At 42.4% G+C, this 26,238-nt stretch overlaps 2 protein-coding genes across 3 annotated transcripts; one reads left to right on the top strand and one right to left on the bottom strand.

The window, feature by feature from the left end:
* Nucleotides 1-6,134: 6,134 nt before the first annotated feature.
* Nucleotides 6,135-25,352, top strand: WFDC8 (WAP four-disulfide core domain 8). 2 transcript variants are annotated; one of them, XM_066237012.1, is made up of 7 exons: nucleotides 6,135-6,227; nucleotides 12,033-12,115; nucleotides 18,450-18,559; nucleotides 20,385-20,525; nucleotides 22,087-22,254; nucleotides 23,919-24,059; nucleotides 24,982-25,352. In XM_066237012.1, the coding sequence occupies exons 2-7, from the start codon at nucleotides 12,066-12,068 to the stop codon at nucleotides 25,146-25,148; spliced, it is 777 nt and encodes a 258-aa protein (XP_066093109.1). In that variant the 5' UTR covers nucleotides 6,135-6,227; nucleotides 12,033-12,065; the 3' UTR covers nucleotides 25,149-25,352. The 2 variants fall into 2 exon arrangements, with proteins under 2 accessions (XP_066093109.1, XP_066093108.1); XM_066237011.1 differs by having other exon boundaries at nucleotides 6,135-6,191.
* LOC136308118 (large ribosomal subunit protein eL39) lies at nucleotides 8,702-9,010 on the bottom strand. The gene has a single exon (XM_066235290.1). The coding sequence runs from the start codon at nucleotides 8,978-8,980 to the stop codon at nucleotides 8,825-8,827; it is 156 nt and encodes a 51-aa protein (XP_066091387.1). The 5' UTR covers nucleotides 8,981-9,010; the 3' UTR covers nucleotides 8,702-8,824.
* Nucleotides 25,353-26,238: the final 886 nt, after the last annotated feature.

Below are 26,238 nucleotides of genomic sequence, written 5' to 3' on the forward strand. Positions count from 1 at the left end.
GAACCCAAACGTACTGGCTTACTCCTGAAAGGTGCATTTGTGAGTCGGGTATTAAGACTATACCCTGGCTGGATCGCAACTGGCCAGTGCAACAGGCTTATTTCTCTTGGCATGAAACCATCCCTTGTATGAAATGGTCCTAAGACCCTTAAACTGGTACCAGTGGAAGAGATAAATAGCTCAGTGCCTAGAATAGCAAATTCTAGAAAAAGAGCTTAAAACAAAATGGTTACTAAAGTCCAATCAGCCTGTCCACACTTTCTCTTTCCACCTCTCCCCCCAAAATTCAAAGAGCTCAAGAGGGCATGAAATTAAAGCCATTCCCCCCCCCCCAAAATGCTCTTGAGTAAGGCCTGTTAGCATTGGTAAGCCTGAAAAAAATCTTAATCAAACCTTGCTTAATAGCTTTGAATTCCTAGATACCTTCAAAGTTGATAGACAAGGTCAGCCAGGGAAGAAAGATTATTGCTATAATACTATATATATGTCCAAGATATGTTAATGGGACCTGTGAGACTTGACATTAAATGACAGACAATGTCAAATTTACAATACTCAGATATAGTCCTTGTGTTCTCCCATGGTCCTATTACCATTATATTTTCAAGATGAAACAGTTCATATCATCCATCCCTTTTCCTGCTAGCCAGTGAATGTTGTCTGGGGCCCAAAGTGAACAGTTGCTTCAAGTAGGAGGTTGAGTGGGGAATAGGGCTGGGGAGTGGCATTGGGCAGGGAGTTCAGGTCCTTAGCGTTCTCCTGGACTAGCAGGGGGTGACTAACTGCCTTAGGACAAAATCAATGAGCTGTTTCCTGCCGAATGGTGAGAACACCCAATGGGGAAAACTCTGGGGCCACCTGGTAGCTAAGACACTCCCATCCACACACACACACACACACACACCCAGTGCACTAAAGAACACAGAGTCTTTGCACTTGGTGGTCTTATTTCAAAGCCGGGAGTTAGCCCACTCTGGAAGCTGCAGAAATGGGAGGTGGTTGGCATGCAACAATGCAGGCTGAGTGTCCCCCCCCCCCCCCGCCCCCGCCGCCCTAGGCAACTCATTTTAGCTTTAGTGGAAGGATTTGTCCCGAGTAAATTGTCCTGCCATTGCCAGCAGCATGACTACCCAGTAGACAATTTTGACACTTCTCTCAGTAACTGACAGAATAAGAAGACCAAAAACAAACAAAAAAACCACAAGCCAAAAAATTCAGTAAGGCTATAGAAGATTTAAGCAACATAAATAAAAAGGTGATTCAATATAATCAACTTATAGTGTATCAAAAATAAATTCAGAATTCCTGTGGAATATACTTTCTTTTTCTTTTTTTTTTTTTTTTTTTTTTTTTACAGAGGCAGAGATAGACAGGGACAGACAGACAGGAACGGAGAGAGATGAGAAGCATCAATCATCAGTTTCTCGTTGCGCATTGCGACTTCTTAGTTGTTCATTGATTGCTTTCTCACATGTGCCTTGACCATGGGCCTTCAGCAGACTGAGTAACCCCCTGCTGGAGCCAACGACCTTGGGTCCAAGCTGGTGAGCTCTTTGCTCAAGCCAGATGAGCCCGCGCTCAAGCTGGTGACCTCAGGGTCTCGAACCTGGGTCCTTCCGCATCCCAGTCTGACGCTCTATCCACTGCGCCACCACCTGGTCAGGCTATACTTTCTTTTTTCATTTAAAAAATGTCTCAACAAATGTTAACAAATTGAAATCAAGCTGACCATAGTGGAATAAATTAGAAATAAATAAAATAAAATAGTCCAAATTTCCACCTGGTTAAAATTTACATAAAGCAATTCTAAAGAACCAGGGCCAAATGAAATCTTGATAGGAAATAGAAATATATATATTTATATATATATAGACTTTAGAGAGGAAAGTAGAGAGAGAGAGAGAGAGAGAGAGAGAGAGAGAGAAACATCAGCCTGTTGTTTCATCTACCCATGCACTCACTGGTTGATTCTTGCATGTGTGCCCTGACCCAGGATCGAACCCGTAACCTTGGCATATCTGGACAATGTTCTAACCAACTGAACTACCTGGCCAGGGCTTCCGAAAATATTTTTAACTGAAAAATGCAATTATGACATATCAAAAAATATAGCTACAGAGTGGTAACAGAATGATGACATGGGAGACCCCAGCCTCCATCCCTCCATAAAGATCAACAATTAGATAGTTATCCATGAACAAGCACAGCTCTGGGAGAGCTCTGGAGTCCACTTAAGAAACTTCAGCAACACAGTGGAACAACAGCAAAATAACCTGAGAATAACAGCCTAAGAAGAGGAAGAACAGCTCCACTTTGCTGCCATCATCCCTTCCCCCACGCTAGAAAGAGTCCCCTCACTAGGAACAGAAGAGCAGGGTGAGGGACCAACTTCCCTGGCCTTTTGGGACGCCACGCAAAGGTCTGGCTTCAGTTTCACCCCACCCTGATGGGCAAAGCTGAGGCATATACAGACAGCTAGCAACAAGGGAGAAAAGTAGGTTTAACCAGTAGCAGCGGTAAATAGTGCCCTACTCTGCAGACAAAGCCAGCCAACGTCACCGCCAAGGGAACGCATGCGAGCAGAATAGCTGCCGAAGACACCTTGCAGATTTCTCTCGCTTTTGCCCCACAGGTGTTTGCAGTCACTGACACCAGCCATCAGAGTCCTTCTCTGCTCCCTGTCCCCGCCCCTGCTGGAGTCCCAGAGCTGCACTGGCAGCCAGTCCAGGCCTCTGAGGCTGCATGACTGAAAGATGACAATCTAGCCCCCTGCAGCTGATGCCCACTGCAGTGCCCGTGCATGGGGCGGGACCCTCCAGCTGTGCACTTGCATGCTGCTACTCTGATACTTGTCACTGGCCCCCACTGCCCATACGCACACTCAGGGTGGGGGGAGGGAGGGCATGGAGGCACCGTGCGGCCATGGAAGAGCACAGTGACAACCAGGGACCCTGCTGCTGTTTGTAGTCCTGGATCAGGCCCTGTCTACATTTGGTGGCTCAGATCACTGCACATGGAACATTCCCCAGGACAGATTAAGGATCTTTTCTGACTACAGTGGTCTAAATTTAGAAATCAACAACAGGAGGAATTCTGAGAAATCTGCAAATTTGTGGAAATTAACATAGTTCTGGACAATGGATCAAAGTAGAAATAAAAAAATTATTTTTAAGGGAAAAAATATCTTGAAACAAATGAAAATGGAAAGACAACATGCCAAAACCAGTGGGATGCTACAAAAGAAGCTCTAAGGAAAAGGAAATTTATAGCTCTTAACACCTAAATTAAGAAAAAGAGAAATCTCAAATAAACAAACTTTTTCTACCTCAAGGAGCTAGCAAAGAACAAATTAAATCCAAAGTTAGCAAAAGAAAGACCAAAGCAGAAATAAATGAAAAAAAAAACAAAAAACCCAGAAAAACTATAGAAAGTTAATGAAACTAAGAGCTGCTTTTCTTAATTTTTCAGTTATTATTTTCTTCCTTTATAAAATTTCCATTTTATTCTTCATTGCATCTTTTATTTCTTCTTCTTCTTTTTTTTTTTTTTTTTTTTTTACAGAGATAGAGTCAGAGAGAGGGATAGACAGGGACAGACAGACAGGAATAGAGAGATGAGAAGCATCAATCATTAGTTTTTCGTTGCGCATTGCAACACCTTAATTGTTCATTGATTGCCTTCTCATATGTGCCTTGACTGCGGGCCTTCAGCAGACTGAGTAACCCCTTTGCTCGAGCCAGCGACCTTGGGCTCAAGCTGGTGAGCTTTTGCTCAAACCAGCATCTTTTATTTCTTTACTGATACTTTCTACTCTTCCATCAGTTTCAAGGTTGTTCATGATTACTTGCTGCAGAATTTTTATATCTTCTTTAAAATCTTTGTCAGATAGTTTATTTTATCTTGGAATTGAAGTCTGTTAATCATCTTTTTTGTATATGAGTTGATATATTCGTTTTCCTTCATTTGCTACATAATTTTGGATTGTATACTGGACATTTTGAATACTGTGTTATAAGACTCTGGATCTTAATAAAGAAGGCCGATACTCTGTTTTCAAAAGTAATTGAAATGTTTCAGCACAGGCAGCAAAGTTCAACCTCTCTTCTGTGGGTTACAGTTCCAGGTCAGTTCAAGTTTCCAAAGCCTTTTCATCTCCTTCAGTGTCTTCTCCGTATATGCACCACCTCGTGGCTAGACTGGGGCCCAGGTAGATGTGTCTAGTAATTCATTTCTCAAAGCACTATGTCAAATAGATTCACATCTTTGCATGCACAGCTTGGAGGTGAACCCAAGAGGAAATAAGCAACTTAATGGGTTTGCTTTCCTGAGTTCCTCCCTCTCTAATCTCCCAAGTACCTTCTATTTGCCCACAGCTCCAAAACACTGGGGCTTTGGTTACCTGGCTCTGTTATGCTCTCCCACAACTACCTCCAACTATGTCCAACTACATCCAGGGCCAAGTGGTGGGAGAACTAAGAGAGAAAAAAGAAATGAGCAACAGGAGTCCACCCACTCTCTTAGAATTACAGTTGCACCCAACAGAGAAAGAGAAAGGTTTACCCTTCTTCAGAGTTTTGGCTCCTTCCAAACCCATACCAGCTGTTGCCATCACTACCATAGAACACAGAAGAGAGAGAGATAGAGAGAGAGAGAGAGAGAGAGAGAGAGAGAGAAACCAGGGGTTTTACGTATATTTTCTGAGCACCACAAGTTTCCCTTTCCCTGCATCAAGCCAAAGTCATGGGTTTTTTTCCTGAAGCCCTCTCTATCTGCACCCTAGTGCTTATTTGCAAGTTAGCCAAGGGATACCAGATGGAAACAAATCCCAGTAAATTCATCTCCAGTAATGTGGTGCTTGAATTCCAGTCTTCTGTCCCAATCTGCCTGCTCTTACTTACTTTCCAGTTTTTGTAGTGGGAGAAAGAAGGAAGCAGAGCCTAGAAATATGTAGTTTTTAACCTTGGAAATGGGTTTGCCTTTCCTTCTAATAGGTCTTCAGGGTGGAAGAAGTTTGTGTTAATCTAATTCAGAGCCGAGTTGGCAGTTTATTGGTTAATTATTGCCGTGGTTACCTCGGGTGCACCAGACTTCAAATTCCATCTTCAGAACACAGATTCCTGTGTTGGGGGTGGAGCTGGGTCTGCCAGATGGTCTTTTTCCAGATATCTGCTCCACCAGCTTTGTGTTCTCTGAGAACGGCCTGGCTCTGGCAAGTTACTTGTCACTGAGCGTTCCCAGCCTGGTGGGTCGGAGGAGTGGTGGGGGTTGGGGCTCATCCTCTGTTCTGATTCTTAGTCTTAGGGTGACACTATGCCCCTGGGTCTCAGGGATGTTGTTTTAGCAATCCTGCCCTTCCCAGGACCCCCAGGAACAAAGTTCTGAATCTGGCAAGTATTTCTGCCCCTCCCCAGCTGCAAAGAAAATTTTTTTGTACCCACAAGGCAATAGCGGTGCTCCTCTCTCCAAGATTAAAACTTTGTCGGTGGGAAAGAAAGGAAAGCTTCCAGGTGTAATTTCTTCCCCTTCCTAGAGCTTGCTGCCTACTCTCGCCTCCCCAGTTCTGCACTACAGGGAGACTTTTTCAGACCTCTAACTAGCTTTTCTCTAAGTGCTCAGTGGGCTTCCTAGAGAAAACATCTACTAGAGCAGAGGTCCCCAAACTATGGCCCGCAGGCTGCATGCAGCCCCCTGAGGCCATTTATCCGGCCCCCACCGCACTTCCGGAAGGGGCACCTCTTTCATTGGTGGTCAGTGAGAGGGGCATAGTTCCCATTGAAATACTGGTCAGTTTGTTGATTTAAATTTACTTGTTCTTTATTGTAAATATTGTATTTGTTCCCGTTTTGTTTTTTTACTTTAAAATAAGATATGGGCAGTGTGCATAGAGATTTGTTCATAGTTTTTTTTATAGTCCAGCCCTCCAACGGTCTGAGGGACAGTGAACTGGCCCCCTGTGTAAAAAGTTTGGGGACCCCTGTACTAGAGGGTAAGGACTCCGCCTGTATCTGCAGCCCCGAGGGCTTCGTGTTCTTCTGCCCGAGCACGCCCAGTCTCAGCCACTCGCGGAGCTCTTCTTACAGGTGCCTGCTGCACAGCCCGCGGGTCATCGATGCTCGCGCTTCTCTCTCCCTGCAGGTGCCTGGGCTCCCCAGATTCTGGATGGGCTGGTTGCCTGTGATCTCCGCACTCTGGTGAGTTCAAGACAAGTTGTCCAGCCTTTTGTCCATGTAAGTTCGGGAGGTTTATTCAGCTCTTTACATCTCCAAGCAGAAATCAAATCAAAACTCTTTTCTTTTTTTATTATTATTTTTAATTGTGGTAAAATGCACATAACACAAAGTTAACCATCCTAGCTATTCTTAAATACACAGTTCGGCTGTATTAAATAGATACATTCATATTGTTGAGCAACCACTTCATCATCCGTCTCCAGAACTCTTTTCATCTTGCAAAACTGGAACTCTGCACCCATTAAACAATGACTCCCCAGGCCCCCTCCTCAGTCCCTGAAACCATTCTAGTTTCCGTCTCTATGGATTTGACTACTGTAGGAACCTCATAGAAGCAGAGTATTATGAAAACAGATATGGTAGAGTATTTTTTGTGGCTGGTTTATTTAACTTAGCACAGTGTCTTTAAGGATTGTCCACGTTGTAGGATATATAGAATTTCCTTCTTTTAAAAGGCTAATTAGTGCTCTATTATATATATCTATATTTATACACACACACACACACACACATACACACACACTACATTTTATTTATCTGCTGAATAGAGTGGGGAAAAAGACCTCTTTAAGAATTCATAATTACAAGCTAGTTTCCTTAACATGACAGTGGAGCAGGAATTATCATGTGTGTGGAGTTTGAAAAACCTGAAGTGAGGAATGTTATTCAGGATAGTCTGAGTTGCCTGACCAGGCAGTGGCGCAGTGGATAGAGCGTCGGACTGGGACACAGAGGACCCAGGTTCCAAACCCCGAGGTCACCAGCTTGAGCGTGGGCTCATCTGGTTTGAGCAAGGCTCACCAGCTTGAGCCCAAGGTCACTGGCTTGAGCAAGGGATCATTCGGTCTGCTGTAGCCAAGGCCCCCCCCCCCCGCCCTGTCAAGGCACATATGAGAAAGCAATCAGAGAACAACTAAGGTGCCACAACAAAAAAATTGATACTTCTCATCTCTCTCCCTTCCTGTCTGTCTGTCCCTATCTATTCCTCTCTCTCTCTCTCTCTCTCTGTCACAAAAGAAAAAAAAAAGAGTCTGAGTTGTTAGGGTACTATGTAAAATAAATGGATTTTGAAGATGCTCCCTTAAATACAGGATTTCAAGGACTTCCACAGATCAAGTGCCATTAGAGGTACGCTTCCATTAAATATAAAAGCTTGCAAGAAGAGAAATTGACACACAATGTAAGAAAACAATAAAAGATGAAGAAAAGTCAAGGGAAATGGCAGAGATCCACAAAGACCTCAGATATCAGAATTACTGCATACAGAATACAAAATAAAAATCTTAGAAAGTAAAAGGAAAGAAAGGAAAAGACTGCAACAACAGCATGACTGAGGTTAAAGAGAACATGAAAATGCCCAGAATGTTGAAAACATGCCAACCAGAACACCTAGAAATGAACTGCGTAACTGAAGTAAAAAACAAACAAAAAGAAAAGAAATCATTTGACTAAGAGGAGCCACAGAAGCCGAAAGAGAGCAGAAAGATCATTTCCAAGTGCTGGCAGAAAAGAACTGTTAATAGTTCTGAATACCCAGTGGAACTTTTAAAAGAAATTTAAAAATTTTAACCAGCTTTAATGAGTTATGGTTGACAAATAAAAATTGTAACGTTTTCATATAGGTATATATTGTGAAATGATTACCACAATCAAGCTAATTAACATACCCATCGTCTCACATAGTCCCCTTTTTTACTGTGATGACAGCATGCAAGACTTTCTTAGAAAGTTTCAAGTATAGGCCCTGGGGGGTTGGCTCAGTGGATTGAGTGTTGGCCTGGCGATGCTGCAGGCTCGGTCCCTGGTCAGGGCATACAAGAGAAGTGACCATCTATCTGCCCGTTCCTCTCCCCCTTCTCTCTCTCTTCTCCTCCCACAGCCAGTGGCTTGGTTGATTGGAGCATCAGCCCCAGATGAGGGCTGCCGAGTGGATACTGGTGGGGGCGCATGCGGGAGTTTGTTTCACTATCTCCCCAGAACTTACTCATCTTACTTTTATCCTTTGACCAGCATCTCCCTATCTCTCCCATCTCAGTCTCTGGCAACCACCATTTGATTCTCAGCTTCAACTTTTTAAGATTCCACCTGTAAGTGAGATCATGCAGGATTTGTCTTTCTGTGTCTGACTTATTTCCCTTAACATAATATACTCCAGGATCATCTATGTTGTCACAGATAATGGGATTTTTTAAAGGCTGAATAATAATTACATGCAAATCACATTTTCTCTAGCCATTTATTCATTGATGGACACAGGTTGTTTCTACCTCTTTGCTATTGTGAATAATGCTATATGGGAGTGCAGATATCTCTTCAAGATACTGATTTTAGTTCCTTTGGATATACACCCAGAAATGGGATTGCCTGATCAAATGGTAGGTCTATTTTTAATTTTTTTTTTAAAAGGTCTCACATTTATTACTGATCCAGATCCTATTGCAAAAAAAAAAAAATTATCATAGAGAAAACTCATTTCCCCAACAATCTCCCAATTAAAATAGCCAACTGTCCGACAGCAGTGCTCTTTCCAGTGATTTATGAGGTGTAGGCAACGTGAACACAGCATAAATGTGAGTCATCTCATGTGTGGTTCCTTACAGACCCAGTTTGGTTCTCCTCCAGTGCCTCCTCTTAGAGTTGTACCTGATTTTATTACCAGTTTTCATCCGAATCCATTGGGGAATGGGCCGATTCTGCTTTTGTTTTTTGGCCAGGAACCTCTTGATCCTGAAAGTCTTGTGAGAAGACATGGCGAGGAAGAAACAACCGCACTCACCATGATGGCGGAGAGAAAAAGCTATTTTTAATTTTTTGAGGAACCTTCAGACTATTTCCCATAATGGCTACATTGTTTATATTCCCACAAAGAGCATAAAAGTGTACCCTTTTCTCCACATCCTTGTTATTATTTTTTTTTTTTGATAATAGCCATTCTAACAGGTGTGATTAGTGATAGTGAGCACTTTTTCATGTACCTGTTGGCCATTTGTAAATGTTCTTTTAGAGATATCTAGTGCTTTGCCCATTTATTAATTGGGTTATTTGTTTTCTGGCTATTGTGTTGTTTGAGTTCCTTATACATTTTGGATATTAACACCTTATCAGATATGTGGTTTATAAACATTGTATTCCATTCTGTGGGTTGTCTCTTCACTCTATTGCTTGTTTTCTTTGCTTTGCAGAAGGTTTTGAGTTTTTCTATTGTTGCTTTTGTTGCCTGGGCTTGTGGGGTCATATCCAAAAAAATTTATTGCCCCAACCAATGCCAAGAAGCATTTTTCTCTATGTTTTCTACTAGTAGTTTTACAGTTTCAGGTATTACATTATGTGGCGGGTGTTGAGTTGATTTTTGCATATGTTGTGAGATAAGGGCCTAATTTTATTCTTCTGAACAGGATATCTAGTTTTCCCAAAGCTATTTACTGAAGAGATTATACTTTAAACGAACAAGGGTTGTTCACCTTGCGTGTTCTTGGCACCCTTGTCAAAGATCAGTTTACTGTAAATATGTGGATCTATTTCTGGCCTCTCTATTGTGTTTCATTGGGCTACATGTTTGTTTTTATGTCAACATGGTACTGTTTTGATTACTTTAGCTTTGTAATATATTTTGAAAGCAGGACATGTGATGCTTCTGGCTTTGTTATTTTTGCCAAAAAATTGCTTTGGATTTTGGGATCTTGTATGGCTTCAGATGAATTTTACAATTTTTTTTTTCTATTTCTGTGAGGCATGTCTTTGGAATTTTGATAGGTATTGCACTGAATCTGTAGATCACTTTGGGTAGCATGGACATTTAAACAATATCAACTCTTCCAATCTAGAATAGGAGGCACCATTCCATTTTTGTGTGTCTTCTTTCATCACTGTTTTATAGTTTTCAGTGTACAACTTTTTTGTCTCCTTGGTTAAATTTATTCCTAAGTACTTTATTGATTTTGATGCTATTACAAATCATTTCATTCTTAGTTTGTTGTTAGTGTATAGAAACAGAACTGATTTCTTGTTTGTTGATTTTGTGTTTTGCCACTTTACTGAATTTTTTTCTTAGGTTTTTTGTTGGGGCCTTTAGGATTTTCTATATATATGTTATCATGTCATCTGCAAACACGATTTAACTTCTTCCTTTCCAATTTGGATGCTTTTTATTTCCTTTTCTGTGTAATTTTCTGGCTAGGACTTCCAATACTGTATTGATTAGAAGTGGCAAGAGTGGGCATCTTTGTTTTGTTCCGTATCTTAGAGGAAAAGCTTTCAGTGTGATATTAACTAGGTATTATATTAACTGTGGACTTGTCATATACGGCCTTTATTGTACAGAGTTTTATCATAAAAAGATGAATTTTATCCATTCTTTTTCTGCATCTATTGAGATGGTCCTATGATTTTTATTCTTTATTCTGTTAATGTGGTCTACAAACTGATTGATTTGTAGATGTTGAGCCATTCTTATATCCTGGGGATAAACTTCACTTGGTCATGGCATATGATCCTTTAAATGTACTGCCAAACTCAGCTTTTATCTGAAAATTTTAAATGACCTGTCTTTAAGTCCACTGATTTTTTTCTCTTGCTTGAACAAGCCTGTGTTTGAGCCCTTTTAGTAAATTTCTCAGTTCACTTATTGTATTCTTCATCTGCAATATTTTTTATCACTTCTATTTCTTTGTTAATATTATTGCTTTGTTCATATATCACTTTTTAAAAATGTCATTTGGTTGTCAATCTGTTCCCTTATAACTGAGCTTTAAAAAACAATTGTTTTGAATTTTTTATTAGGCAATTCACAGATTTCTATTTCTTTTGGTTTGTTAAGTGAAGATTTGTTTTCTTCCTTTAATGTGTCATGTTTTCCTGATTCTTCAGGTTCCTGTAATTTTGCTTTCTTGCCTCTGTTTGAAGAAGCAGCTACCTCTCCCAGCCTTTAGGAACTGGTTTGATTGAGAGAGAGCTTCTCTGGTCAGTAGTACTTGACATAAAGCAAGATGGAGACCAGCTCCTCAGGGAACACACCATAAAGCTGGGACTGGACCCCTTTTATTTCTTTCCCTCCTTCCTAGAGAAGAAAAAGCTTCAATTCTGTGCTTTTTTCAAACTCACAGAGCAATGCCTCCTGTAGGAGGGCACCTTCTCTTTTCTTTGTTGCTGGCTGTTCCAGTGCTTGGCATATTTGATCATTATATAATGATAAAAAAAATTTAACTCACCAGGAATTCATTCATACCTAAATCAATAGAATCAGGATATATTAAACAATCACTAATGGACTTACAGGCATAAACTGAGCAATCCATGGCTATGTGAAGAGCCCTCAACAGCTTTCTCAGTTATAGACAAGTCAAAGAGAGAAAATATTAGAAAGATGCAAGGCATTTAAATAAGACAGCATGGAGCTAGAGCATACTCTGCACTCCACACCTAGAGACTGACTTTCCTCAGTATCAGAATGTAGATCACCGAGTAGGAGTTACTCAGAAGGTCATGTTTTTGAAGGAGGCATCTAATTACTCTGCCTGAGGTAAAGGCAAGGTGTATTAAGAGACCTACATAGCTAATTATCCTCCTCAGCATCTCCTGCCCAGTGACTGAGGCTAAAGGCACATTCACAGTTGAGTAGCCATGCAGCAGGACACATCAAGCCATCGGGATGAGAAAGATGTGAACAAGGAGCTTTCTTGCATGGAAACAAAACAAGACCCTGAGGCAGAGTATGTTCCCAGTTGGGGTGCTGTAGGGGGTCATGATGGGGTTTCCCTGTAGTTTTCAATGGTTGTAACCTGGAAATTCATTCTGTTTCCCCAGCCCCTGGACAGCTGAAAATCTTTCCATTGAAAAATGCTCCTCGATTTACTGCAAAGAGCCAGCTCTGCCACATGGGGAAAGAGGTAGGTTCAATGATGGGGTTCTGGAGAATCTCCTGACCAGCCTGCCTCAGGAACCAAGGAGCCCATAGGGTTTGAAACAATGTCCTAGGGAAGGTTGGGAAATAGGAAACATTCCCCACCATCATTCTAAGTGATTTAGATTCTTAGGGTCTCAGAAATTCAAGCTAATCAATTTCCTAAAATATCTTGTAATCTTACTATTACACATCTATTAGAATGACTAAAATAAAACCATTTACAATATTAAGTGCTAGCAAGTAGGGGTAGCAAGTGGAACTCTCATACAGTACCAGTAGACATGCAAAATGATACAGCCACTTCGGAAAACAGTTGACAGTTTCTTTTTTGTTTTTTGTTTGTTTTTTTTTACAGGGACAGTCAGAGAGAGGGATAGACAGGAACGAAGGGAGATGAGAAGCATCAATCATCAGTTTTTTGTTGCGACACCTTAGTTGTTCATTGATTGCTCTCTCATACGTGCCTTGACCGTGGGGCTTCAGCAGACCGAGTAACCTCTTGCTTGAGCCAGTGACCTGGGGCTCAAGCTGGTGAGCTTTTTGCTCAAGCCAGATGAGCCCGCACTCAAGCTGGCTACCTCAGGGTCTCGAACCTGGGTCTTCCACATCCTAGTCCAACGCTCTGTCCACTGTGCCACTGCCTGGTCAGGCAGTTGACAGTTTCTTACACATGCCTATTATATAACCAAAGAGTCCTACTGCCTGGTATCCACCTAAGAGAAATGACAATTTTTGTTTATATAAAAAAACCTGTATGTGGCCCTGGCCAGTTGGCTCAGTGGTAGAGCATTGGCCAGGTGTGTGGAAGTCCGATTCCCGGCCAGGACACAGAGAAGAAGAGTCCATCTGCTTCTCCACCCTTCCCCCTCCTCGTTTCCTGTATCTCTCTTCCCTTCCCACAGCCAAGACTCTCCTGAAGCAAAGTTGGCCCCTGGTGCTGAGGATGGCTCCATGGCCTCCACCTCAGGCACCAGAAGATGGGCCAAGCATCACCCCCTAGTGGGCATGCCGGGTGGATCCCTGTCGAGTGTATCCTTGTCTTTCTGCCTCCCTGTTTCTCATTTCAGAAAAATACAAAACAACAACAACAAAAAACCTGTATGCAAATGTTTGTAGGGGACTTATTCATAATTGCAAACAACTGGAAACAATCCAAATGTCCACTATCTAGTGAATGGATAAACAACCTCTGGTACATCCATACAATGGATGACAACTCAGCAATAAAGAGATACAAACAATATAGAACAACATAAAAGAATCTCAAATACATTATCGTAGCATATTATAAGTAGTCATATTAAAAATAACTACCATATAGCTTTGAAAAAGAAATTATAGGATGATAAATTACATTTGAATGTCAGATAAAACAACAAATAACTTTTTAGTATTGCTATGGTCTTTATATTGCATGAGATATAATTATACCAAAAATTAGAACTAGGCCTCCTACGTTATATTTGGAAATCCTACTAATGTAGGTCTATCCCTCAACCTCAACCTTAGGAGCTCTGCTTCCTACTGTCTACAGGCAAATCTGATCAACCAAGTCTTAAGACTGAGTTAGTATGTGTTACTAGGTTAAGGGGTAAAATTCCAAACCAAAAGGGTGACTTGATCTTAAGAATTTAAGGTGCCCTGGCCAGATAGCTTGGTTGGTTAGAGCATTGTCCTGGAACACAGAGGTTGTTGGTTCAGTTCCCAGTCAGGGCACATACAGGAACAGATCTATGTTCCTGTTTCTCTCTCCCTCTTCCATTCTCTCTAAAATTAATAATTTTTTTTTATAATAAATTTTTATTAATGGTAATGGGATGACATTAATAAATCAGGGTACATATATTCAAAGAAAACATGTCTAGGTTATTTTGTCATTAAATTATGTTGCAAACCCCTCGCCCAAAGTCAGATTGTCCTCCGTCACCCTCTATCTAGTTCTCTGTGCCCCTCCCCCTCCCCCTAACTCTCTCCCTCCCTCCCTCCCATGTCCTCCCTCCCTCCCCCCACCCTTGGTAACCACCACACTCTTGTCCATGTCTCTTAGTCTCATTTTTATGTTCCACCAATGTATGGAATCATGTAGTTCTTGTTTTTTTCTGATTTACTTATTTCACTCCTTATAATGTTATCAAGATCCCACCATTTTGCTGTAAATGATCTGATGTCATCATTTCTTATGGCTGAGTAGTATTCCATAGTGTATATGTGCCACATCTTCTTTATCCAGTCTTCTATTGAAGGGCTTTTTGGTTGTTTCCATGTCTTGGCCACTGTGAACAGTGCTGCAATGAACATGGGGCTACATGTGTCTTCACGTATCAATGTTTCTGAGGTTTTGGGGTATATACCCAGTAGAGGGATTGCTGGGTCATAAGGTAGTTCTATTTGCAGTTTTTTGAGGAACCACCATACTTTCCTCCATAATGGTTGTACTACTTTACATTCCCACCAACAGTGAATGAGGGTTCCTTTTTCTCCACAGCCTCTCCAACATTTGCTATTACCCGTCTTGTTGATAATAGCTAATCTAACAGGAGTGAGGTGGTATCTCATTGTAGTTTTGATTTGCATTTCTCTAATAACTAATGAAGCTGAGCATCTTTTCATATATCTGTTGGCCATTTGTATCTCTTCCTGGGAGAAGTGTCTGTTCATGTCCTCTTCCCATTTTTTAATTGGATTGTTTGTTTGTTTGTTGTTGAGTTTTATGAGTTCTTTGTAAATTTTGGATATTAGGCCCTTATCTGAGCTGTTGTTTGAAAATATCATTTCCCATTTAGTTGGCTGTCTGTTTATTTTGATATCAGTTTCTCTTGCTGATCAAAAACTTTTTATTCTGATGTAGTCCCATTCATTTATCTTTGCCTTCACTTCTCTTGCCATTGGAGTCAAGTTCATAAAATGTTCTTTAAAACCCAGGTCCATGATTTTAGTACCTATGTCTTCTTCTATGTACTTTATTGTTTCAGGTCTTATATTTAGGTCTTTGATCCATTTTGAATTAATTTTAGTACACGGGGACAGGCTGTAGTTGAGTTTCATTCTTTTGCATGTGGCTTTCCAGTTTTCCCAACACCATTTGTTGAAGAGGCTTTCTTTTCTCCATTGTGTGTTGTTGGCCCCTTTATCAAAGATTATTTGACCATATATATGTGGTTTTATTTCTGGGCTTTCTATTCTGTTCCATTGGTCTGAGTGTCTATTTTTTTGCCAATACCATGCTGTTTTGATTATCGTGGCCCTATAATATAGTTTAAAGTCAGGTATTGTAATGCCCCCAGCTTCATTCTTTTTCCTTAGGATTGTTTTGGCTATTCGGGGTTTTTTATAGTTCCATATAAATCTGATGATTTTTTGTTCCATTTCTTTAAAAAATCTCATAGGGATTTTGATGGGAATTGCATTAAATTTGTATATTGCTTTGGGTAATATGGCCATTTTGATTATATTTATTCTTCCTATCCAAGAACAAGGAATATTTTTCCATCTCATTGTATCTTTTTCGATTTTCCTTAACAATGCTTTGTAATTTTCATTATATAGGTCCTTTACGTTCTTTGTTATGTTTATTCCTAGGTATTTTATTTTTTTTGTTGCAATCGTGAAGGGGATTATTTTTTTGAGTTCGTTTTCTAATATTTCATTGTTGGCATATAGAAAGGCTATGGACTTTTGTATGTTAATTTTGTATCCTGCGACCTTACTGTATTGGTTTATTGTTTCTAATAATCTTTTTGTGGAGTCCTTCGGGTTTTCGATGTATAGGATCATATCATCAGCAAAAAGTGATACCTTTACTTCTTCTTTTCCAATATGGATGCCTTTTATTTCTTTGTCTTGTCTGATTGCTCTGGCCAGAACTTCTAGCACCACGTTAAATAAGAGTGGAGAGAGTGGACAACCCTGTCTTGTTCCTGATTTAAGGTAGAAAGTCCTCAGTTTTATGCCGTTTATTAGGATGTTGGCTGATGGTTTATCATATATGGCCTTTATCATGTTGAGATATTTTCCTTCTATACCCATTTTGTTGAGAGTCTTAAACATAAAATTGTGTTGTATAAAATTAATAATTTTTTAATTAAAAAAATTTAAGGCATCATAGGACTTTTTGGGTAATCTTGGGGGAACTGGAATTACAATATACAGTCTTTGACTAGGGAACTCGAAAGCTAAAAAGGTAATAGGTACCAATTTTTTTTTTGCATTCACAATATTGTTTACTGACTAAAATGTACTAAGTACTGATTATATATCAGTCAACATGCTTTACACAGTAGTTCAACTAATTCTCACATTGTTGAAGTCAGTGTTATTACTATTTCCTTTATGAAAAACTGAGGCTCAGTGAAGATAAGTGACTGAGCTGAGACCACAGAGCCAGTAAGTGGGGGATCCAGGATGTGAACTCAAGTCCAAGTCTAAACACTAAGTTTTGACTATTCCACACCACTTCACGAATAATCTTCACACTATCTCATCTAATCCTCACAATGACAACAAAGCTGCCAGGTGGCATTACTCCCATTTTCTGGATGAGGAAACTGATGATCCAAGATACAGGTGTAGCTATAAGTGACCAAGCCAGGATCAAAATCAACATAACTGTGTCATGGGCCATTATTCCCATTACTGAACAGTCTAGGCACTGTTGTAAAAATTTGAGGAGGATACAGGATTCTAATTTTGAAAAGAAAAAAAGGATACATTGTTACAGGTGTTTATTGTTGGGCAGCTACATCGTATGGTTTAGGACATCTGAAAAAGATTCTACCCCTTTTTAAGCTTCTGAAGTTTCACCAATGATACAGATGCACATGTTGGCATAAAGACACATTATGTGTTCATTCTCTCTCTCTCTCTCTCTCTCTCTCCCTCTCTCTTTCTGCCTCCTTCCCTTTCTCCCTGTCTTGCTGTTTTTGAAATGCATTCACTCCAGGAGAGCTAATCCAGTGAGGCATTATCACTTTTTCTCATCATAAAATAAAAAAATACCTAAGGGCCAGGAAGAGTGAGTGGGGGAAGAACATGTTTATGTGGTTGTCTGGAAGTATCATATGTGTCTAAGCTTGGATAACCCCAGAAGGAATAGGAAGGATCCTTTTGGTAACCCAAGGTCATCTGGGATCTTTTTGCTCCTGGGACACTAAGACCCACTGCCCTATGCTCTGCTCAGGCTCTCCTGAAAATCTGTGTTTTTTTGTTTGTTTGTTTGTTTGTTTTTTACAGAGGCAGAGATAGACAGGGACAGACAGACAGGAAGGGAGAGAGATGAGAAGCATCAATCATCAGTTTCTCGTTGTGCGTTGCGACTTCTTAGTTGTTCATTGATTGCTTTCTCACATGTGCCTTGACCGCGGGCCTTCAGCAGACTGAGTAACCCCCTGCTGGAGCCAGCGACCTTGGATCTAAGCTGGTGAGCTCAAGCCAGATGAGCCCACGCTCAAGCTGGCGACCTCGGGGTCTTGAACCTGGGTCCTTCCGCATCCCAGTCCGATGCTCTATCCACTGCGCCACCACCTGGTCAGGCATAAATACTCATATTCTTTTTTTTTTTTTTTTTGTATTTTTCTGAAGCTGGAAACGGGGAGGCAGTCAGACAGACTCCCGCATGCACCCGACCGGGATCCACCCGGCATGCCCACCAGGGGGCGATGCTCTGCCCATCTGGGGCGTCACTCTGTTGCATCTAGAGCCATTCTAGCGCCTGAGGCAGAGGCCACAGAGCCATCCTCAGCGCCCAGGCAATCTTTGTTCCAATGGAGCCTCGGCTGCGGGAGGGGAAGAGAGAGACAGAGAGGAAGGAGAGGGGGAAGGGTGGAGAAGCAGATGGGTGCTTCTCCTGTGTGCCCTGGCCGGGAATCGAACCTGGGACTCCTGCACGCCAGGCTGATGTTCTACCACTGAGCCAACCGGCCAGGGCCAAAAATCTGTTTCTTGTCATCAGTGGTGCTCACTAGTGCCTGGGGTTGACCCCGGAGTGCCTGTGGGCAAACCAGCCCTGCAACTGTTCCAGACAAATCACTGTGATCATTCATGTGTGGCCTCTTACCCAGAGCAAGACTATGGGCGAGTGTCTGGGTAGATAATGTACAGTACCCTGGAAGAGTGTGGGGCCATTGGGAGGGTCCTAGAACTGAATGAAGGTCCTGACCTACTTGCCATGTGACCAGAGACGAGCACCTTCCCCGTCATGCATCACGGTTTTCTCATCTGTGAACAAAGAGAGACTGGTGGATTATCTCTAAGGTTCATCCGCACGTGCTTTGTGTCTCTTACTTGTGCCTGACCCCTGCCCTTCTTCTCGCCCTACACAGGCCCCCTCCTTGCCACAGTTCCACCTTCCGCTGGAAGAATGTAGCTCTCCTGCTGCTTGTCTACCTCTCACTGGAGCAGACATGTGCATCACCACGCAGGAGAGTCCATAGTGGGTTCAGAGACGCTGTAGCCGCTCATCCTGGAGTCATGTTAGATGAAGCCACGTGGCCTGGGGCATCAGAGAATGCCCTACTCACCCACCCTGGACCCTTTGAATCCTTCCCTCACCTGCTCCCCTCAAATTATTTCCCTAACTTTTACCAATATGTATCTTTTCCAAGTTTAATTTTTACAAGTTAATCAGTCACTAGACAGGAGCCTGAGGGCAGAGGACCAGTGAGAAGGCTGTTGGAGTAGTTGAGACAGATTGCAGCAGGTCAGATGGAGAAGAGATGGGGTTAGAGAGTTAGATTGAATTGACCCAATTCCATGACTTTCAGGATGCTAGGCTGATGGAAGGGAGGGCTGAATCTCAGGGGAATTATTGATGCCAAGTGTCAAGATGGGAACAGATAGAAGGCGCTGTTTAGGCACGGGACACCCTGTTTCACTTTTATATTAATACATGTTGCTGCAGAGGTGCTTATGAGATGCTCAAATGCTATTTCCCCCATGTGGTTGGATATAAGTCTCAACCTGGAAGAGAGAATAGGTCCGGGGGAAGGGAAGGGCATCCCAGCTGGGACTGTCACGGGAATGGATGTGGTCACCTGGGAAGTATGTACCAAGTAATGACAGCAGAGGGCTGAGACCAGAACTCTGGGGACTGGCCCCAGAAACGGCAGCGGAAGCCCCGGGGTGTGTGTCCCAGAGAAGACAGTACACATGAGGTAAGTGGCTGCAAAGAGCTGACAGGGAAGCAGGAGGGTGCTGAGTGGGAGTTCAAGCCAGCAGTGAAGTAAGGAGCTACCAGGACTGAAACCCCAACACAGGCTCAAGTGACCCCTAACACAGGAAGCAGGCAGAACAGGCTGGCGTCAGCGCTAGGAAGAGGGGAAGTCTGACCTCATCATCTTCACACTTTATGTCTCTTTACCTCTTTGGAGGTGTCCCTGTGTCATTTGCTTTACTGTTGCTGTGCCCAAACCTAGAACACTCATTTCCAGATAGTAGCCTGCATCACGGTGCCCAGCTGGCTGCTTCAGGGTCACCTAGGAACCTAAGAAAGGTCCCTAGGCCTCACTTTCTAGATTCTGATTAACTCCATGGTCCATATTTGCTAAGCGATGCATGGATGCTTTTGCTGTGCACTCCAAATTAGGAGCCATCCGATCTTAGCTTTAGGCTGCCCTTGGCGGGGCGGGGGGGGGGGTGCATTATGGGTGGAATGTGGAGTAAGACGTATATTTGGAAAGTATTGTCATTCTCAGTGGTCAGTCCTCAGGGGAGAGGTGGAACTTCTGGAGAGAGCCATGGATTATAAGTTCCAGACTGTTTCCCAGTTTACTATATTATCCTATCTGACCTCCTAATAAAAAAAAAAAAGCTATTATATTAGGAGGTTGATGGGAATGATTATTATGGTGTCTATAATTCTAAACTTCTGTAATTCCAAGACTCAGCATTATTTATAAAGATCATGCTTCTCTGGTTCATTCCACTGTAGAGATGCTCAGCTTAGGGCCACGAAGGGTACACTGAGCACCCATTTCCATGTCGTGGCCGGGGTGAACAATGCTGCGATGAACATAGGGGGACGTACATATTTACAAATAGGTGTTCTGAAGAATCTGGGGCACACACGTCTGATTCAGATCTATCTAAACAGGCTGAGAGTGGTGAGAGGCGGACCCAGTCCTTACATAGAAAAGAAGCAGAGCAAGAACTGGAGATTAAAGGCAGAGAACAGAACTGAGAGTGTTCCACTCTTCACCTGTGCTGTAGTAGAGCTCTGACTGGCAAGGGATGCAAATTCAGACATGTGTCTCTTGCAGGTAAACCAGGAGAGTGCCACAAAGAGAGGCTCACCTGCAGGGCTAACCTGCCAGACATGTGCAAGGAGGATTTCACCTGCGATGGGCTCATGAAGTGCTGCTCTTTTGGTTGTAGGAAGAGGTGCATGGATCCCTATGAAGGTAGTGGCTTCCAAGATGAAGGGCAGGGGTGCCTTTGGCGCTACCCTACTTCCTGCTTGGTCCAGAGCTGGCTGAGCAATTTTCTGGGATGGCAGGATAAAGAGGCCTGGGTTCATGCTTTGCTTCTCTCATTAGACTCCCAACCATCCCATCCTTGCTCACTATGTGTCAAGAGACTATTGTTTGCACAGTGGTAAAGATACACCTCAGTGACCCTAGAGGCTGGGGTGGTTGTTGGACTCTTTGGCCTCCAAGGACATTTTCTGGTAAGCCAAAGTATTGAGCGTCTAATAATAGAGAACTGTGTATTTTATATGGAATCATTCAACAGATATTTATTGTCAATGTCCTTTGGCCAAAGGCCACCAAGGAACACACCTGTAGTTGAATGAACTGGGTTTATTACTCCTTGCAGTGTTCACCACAGACAACATGAGGTATCTCAATAAGAAGCTTTCAGCCTGACCAGGTGGTGGCGCAGTGGACAGAATGTCAGACTAGGACACAGAGGATGCAGGTTCCTGAGGTCGCCGACTTGAGCACGGGTTCACCAGCTTGAGCAAGGGATCGCTGGCTTGAGCATGGGATCACAGACGTGACCCCATGGTCACTGGCTTGAGCCCAAAGGTCACTGATTTGAAGCACAAGGTCACTGGCTTGAGCCCAAAGGACGCTGGCTTGAGCAAAGGGTCACTCGCTCTGCTATAGCCCCCCAGTCAAAGCACATATGAAAAAGCAATCACTGAACAACTAAGGAGCTGCAATGAAGAATTGATGCTTCTCATCTCTCTCCCTTCCTGTCTGTCTGTCCCTATCTGTCCCTCTCTCTGACTCTCTGTCTCTGTCAAAGAAAAAAAAAAGCTTTCAGAAAGAATCTTCTATAGGATTGAAGCTTTGATTGGGTAATTGCAAGGAGGGTCGAAGGGAGTGGGGGTTTGCTCTAGACTAGGTGCCATCAGAGAGTGGGAGTGACTTGTATCTATAGAGAGGGCAGGCTAGAGATGGAGCTGTAATCAGTGGAGAAGCATAAATCACTCATAGGTGTTTGGTATTTTTTGAGTTTCACGGTGATTTTTTTTTTGGGGGGGGTGTCACTTTATCATGGTCTCAGACGGACCTTGTTTGATATGGATGTCCAGTGAGATTTTATGCCCAACAGAAAGAACAACATGACTTTGACTTATCTGTGGGCATCAGATAAATTTCCAGTCATGAGGGGCTGCTTTTTTATTTCTTTCTCAGTATTTTACTCCTTTTATGCATTAGGCTCTGTCTTAAGCATTTTGACTATAGTTGCTGACCAAGTCTTGCCCTTCCCAAACTCAGAGCGGTGGAAAGGTCAGCTTCAAAACATTCTCGTGTACTCTTCACAATGTCCTTCACAAGGCAGAAATGCTGCTCAGAGATGCTGTTCACCACAGAGCATTTGTTGTAGAGCTAGGACTAGAACGTTTATTGACTTGGCTCTTTCTATGGCTTGAATGGTAACACCATGAACTATACAAAAGCCGAGGGCCTGACCCTTTCCTTATGTTCTTTCCTCTTTGCTTCTTACCCTCAGAACCCTGCATGCTATCTGCAGATCCAGGAAACTGTAAGAATGATGTAGAGCGCTGGCATTTTGACTTAAGAAATCTTTTATGCAAACCCTTTAAGTATGGAGGCTGCGGTGGGAATGCTAACAACTTTCTCAGCATGGAAGACTGCATGAAGGCTTGTTCATCAACTGGTAGGCCTCATATCGTTGGTAATCTGAGAGTTTAGTCTCCCATCCAAGTACTAACCAGGCCCGACCCTGCTTAGCTTCCGAGATCAGACGAGATCGGGCGCGTTCAGGGTGGTATGGCCGTAGACTGAGAGTTTAGTCTAACTAGAAATAGAATCCCCATTCTATCATAGTTCTATTATAGGCTCAGACTTTGAGGCTCAACTGCCTTGGTTCAAGTCTTAGCTCTGTCATTCACTGGCTGGGTAGTCTTGGGTCAGTTGCCTGCCTTTTTGAATTTGTTTCCTTGTCTATAAAATGGAGATGATAATAGTATTTACCTAACGGCATTGAGCTTAAATATGAGATAGTACACATAAAGTGTTAATAAACTTTGGCCAATAGGACCCGAGAGCCAGGTCTACCGCTTGGAAACAGGTGTGCCCTCACTGCATTGACCAACTGAGTATTACCTGAATTCTCACTCAAGATTGAAGCATAGACAGGTCAGCTCTGGAATCCGTGTTGTAGGGTAGAGCATGGAGTAAAGGAAGAGTAGGGCTGGGTGAAGGTGAGGGTGTGGATTCATTCCTTAGGATAATGACCATCACCAGTGATGTTAGGAGACAGGGTCCTACAGAGTTTAGAAGTCAAATGCCCTGGATTAAAATCCTACTTTTCCCACTTACTGCAAATTTCTTCACCTCTTTGAATTTCATTTCTCTTCCCTGTAATACTGGAATAATAGCAAAGACCCCAGTGAGTTGTTGGTGGGATTGTATGTGACCAAGGACACAGTCAGAGATTTGATCTGGAGGCTGTCCAGTGGTGTGGGCTCAGTCAGCGGTAACAACTGAGATGGTGACCATGATCTTCAAAATGCAGCACTGTGTGACTTACCAGGCAGCGTTAGCATTTTGACCTCATATTCTGGGAGCCAGGCTGGAAAATGTCCCATCACCACCAGTTTACAGATGTGGAAATGGAGCCAGAGGAGTAGTTAGTTGTCCAAGGATTCACAGTGGGACAGGGTAAAGTTTATCTTAGCTCTCCTATCTCACACCTGCTATATCTGTAGATCTCCCTATCTTGGTTAAAAACCAAAGAAACTTCTAAATACCATTGATACTTCTATTTCTAAATGAATACCCACTAAGTTAGGAAAATAGACCCAGACTACGACTGCTCCTTCCCACCTCCATAGCTGCCACCCTGATTTGAGCCGTCACCTTCCCACCTGGATTATGAGAACATCCTCCTCACAAGTCTCCCTGCTTCCATCCTTTCCTTCTTACAATCTATTATCAACACAGTAGCCACAATGAGCCTTTCAAAAATGTGAGTTAGATCTTGTGACTCTTCATTCAAAGGAAAACCAAATCCCCTGAAAATGGCTGACATGTCTTTGTGTAGATTTCACATAATTACTCTTATTTTTATAGAGAAGGAAACTGAAGTCACTCATTAAGGGCAGGACTAGAACTTTGCCTTGGGACATCGCACACCAATTCTAGCTCTCTTTCTACTACACCCCATGAAATGTGGGGCATTTTATGCCTCCACAGCTCACTAGAGGCGGGCAGAAGAAACCAAGTCAGAGATACTTGTTTTGAAGAGAAGAAAAAGCTGTTGGAAGGGTGGTGGGATGGGGTGGGGTTTGAAGGAGCTCATATCTGCTCTTGTTTTAGTCAAGAAAGGACGATGCCCACTCTTCCCTTCTGAGAGTCACGTGAAATGTTCGGGTTCATGCAAGAGTGACAATGATTGTCCTGGTTCTGACAAATGTTGTAAATCCAAGTGTGGCTTTGATTGCTCCCCGCTCTGGGCAGGTGAGGACTGGAACATATCTCCCGAAGTCTATTGGGCTGAGGATGCCATGCTGTGTCTTAGGTTGACGTTAGAGGTGTCTTGGGAACCTTTACCCTTTTAATGTCCAACCAATGCTCTCATGTTGTCCTTCTAATCTTGGGAGACCACAATGGTATTCTTCAAATCCAATCATGCATGATGTCACTTCCCATTTTTTCCCATGAAAATTTATTCTGAATCTCATTCCTCAATGCTCTACAAGGTGACAGGTGACAGTATGCACTTACTCATATATATAAAACCATTCAGTATATTCCTAATAAGCCCTTATGTCCACACAGAACTTCAGAGCGTGTGCAACACATCCATTTTCTGTAAGGTGTGCTGGGGAAATGATTGATAACAAAATGCTGTTGGGGTAGAAATGAACTCTCCAGCCTCCAAGGCTAGTGCTCATTCCCACTGAGATAGTCTGATCTTGTCCTAGAGATTGTCAGTGTTTAAAGGTACAGCATGGTGTAATGGAAGGAGTCAAGACTTTCCAACTGACTTCAATTTTTCTACTGTTTTTCTGTGTGGCCTTAAGCAACTCACTTTCCCCTACAGGGTGCTCAACTTTTATAGTTTATAAAACAAGAAAGTTCTGGAAAATGTCTGGTACTCCACTCCTTCTACCTCTGGTACTCTGGGATTAGATAGCCCAAATCCATTAATTCTGTAGGGACATGCAGAAATACTTTCAGAATTCATAAATCAGAGATGATAAGTCTTTTTGATGCCCCTCAAATTATTAGCTATAGAGAGTTGGTACTCTGCCTCCTTTATTCGGAAAGAGGCTTATTCAGAAGAAAATCCTGTTTAGTGTTCCCAAGATTCCCCAAATTTGTCTTAAACTATGATCAATTATTTCGAGGTCAAGCATCTTGTTTTATCCCCATAAAGTCAAACCAGGTTTCTGCCCACACACACCCCCAACGTGTCTAAAGATCGCTAAGCCCAAGTGCCAGAGAGATGAAGATTGCCCAGTGTTGGAGAAGTGCTGCTCACGATGTGGACTGATGTGCCTGGACCCTGCGTACTTGAGAAGAAGTCAAAAATATTTTTATTAAAATAATTAATTGTGAATACCACGATAAAAAGCCGTCAATTTTGTCTTGTATCCAATGACTTTGCTGAATTGTCTTATTAAGTGTAACTATATTTCATGAGGCTATCCTGATTTTATATATAATTATATCATCTGAAAATAATGATAAATTTGACTCTAATTTTTCCCCATTACATGATTTACTTAGTTGTCTCATCTTATAGTATACAGAATCTCCGAAATAATGAAAAAAAAAAAGGCAATGGTGTATACCCCATATAGTTTTTTTTATTTCAAAGTCAGTGTCTTCTGCTGTATAAAATACATTTGTTGTTGGGTTTGGATAAGCAGATTTGATCATTCATATTTTTTTTCATCCATTTGCAGCTGCTATTGGATATTACTGCTGAATTTTAGCAAATATCTTGTAGGCATCTAATCACATAATGATTTTTCTCTTCCAATTTGTTGGTATAATAACTTATATTATTAAATGTTTATGTGTTGAATTACCCTTGCATTCCTGAAATTACCTTAATCATACTGAGGATATACTTGTTTTGTTTTTGTTTTTTTAATAATTTTTTTAGGCCCTGGCCGGTTGGCTCAGCGGTAGAGCGTCGGACTAGTGTGCGGAGGACCCGGGTTCGATTCCCGGCCAGGGCACATAGGAGAAGCGCCCATTTGCTTCTCCACCCCTCCGCCACGCCTTCCTCTCTGTCTCTCTCTTCCCCTCCTGCAGCCAAGGCTCCATTGGAGCAAAGATGGCCCGGGCACTGGGGATAGCTCTGTGGCCTCTGCCCCAGGCGCTAGAGTGGCTCTGGTCGCAACATGGCAACACCCAGGATGGGCAGAGCATCGCCCCCTGGTGGGCAGAGCGTCGCCCCATGGTGGGCGTGCTGGGTGGATCCCGGTCGGGTGCATGCGGGAGTCTGTCTGACTGTCTCTCCCTGTTTCCAGCTTCAGAAAAATGCAAAAAATAATAATAATAATAATAATTTTTTTAATTCATTTTAGAGAGGCGAGGGAGAGACAGAGAGAGAGAGAGAGAGAGAGAGAGAGAGAGAGAGAGGAGAGACAGAGAGAGAGAAGGGGGGAGGAGCTGGAAGCAT

The sequence above is a fragment of the Saccopteryx bilineata genome, chromosome 6 (genome assembly GCF_036850765.1).
Source record: "Saccopteryx bilineata isolate mSacBil1 chromosome 6, mSacBil1_pri_phased_curated, whole genome shotgun sequence".
NCBI classification, from domain to species: domain Eukaryota; kingdom Metazoa; phylum Chordata; class Mammalia; order Chiroptera; family Emballonuridae; genus Saccopteryx; species Saccopteryx bilineata.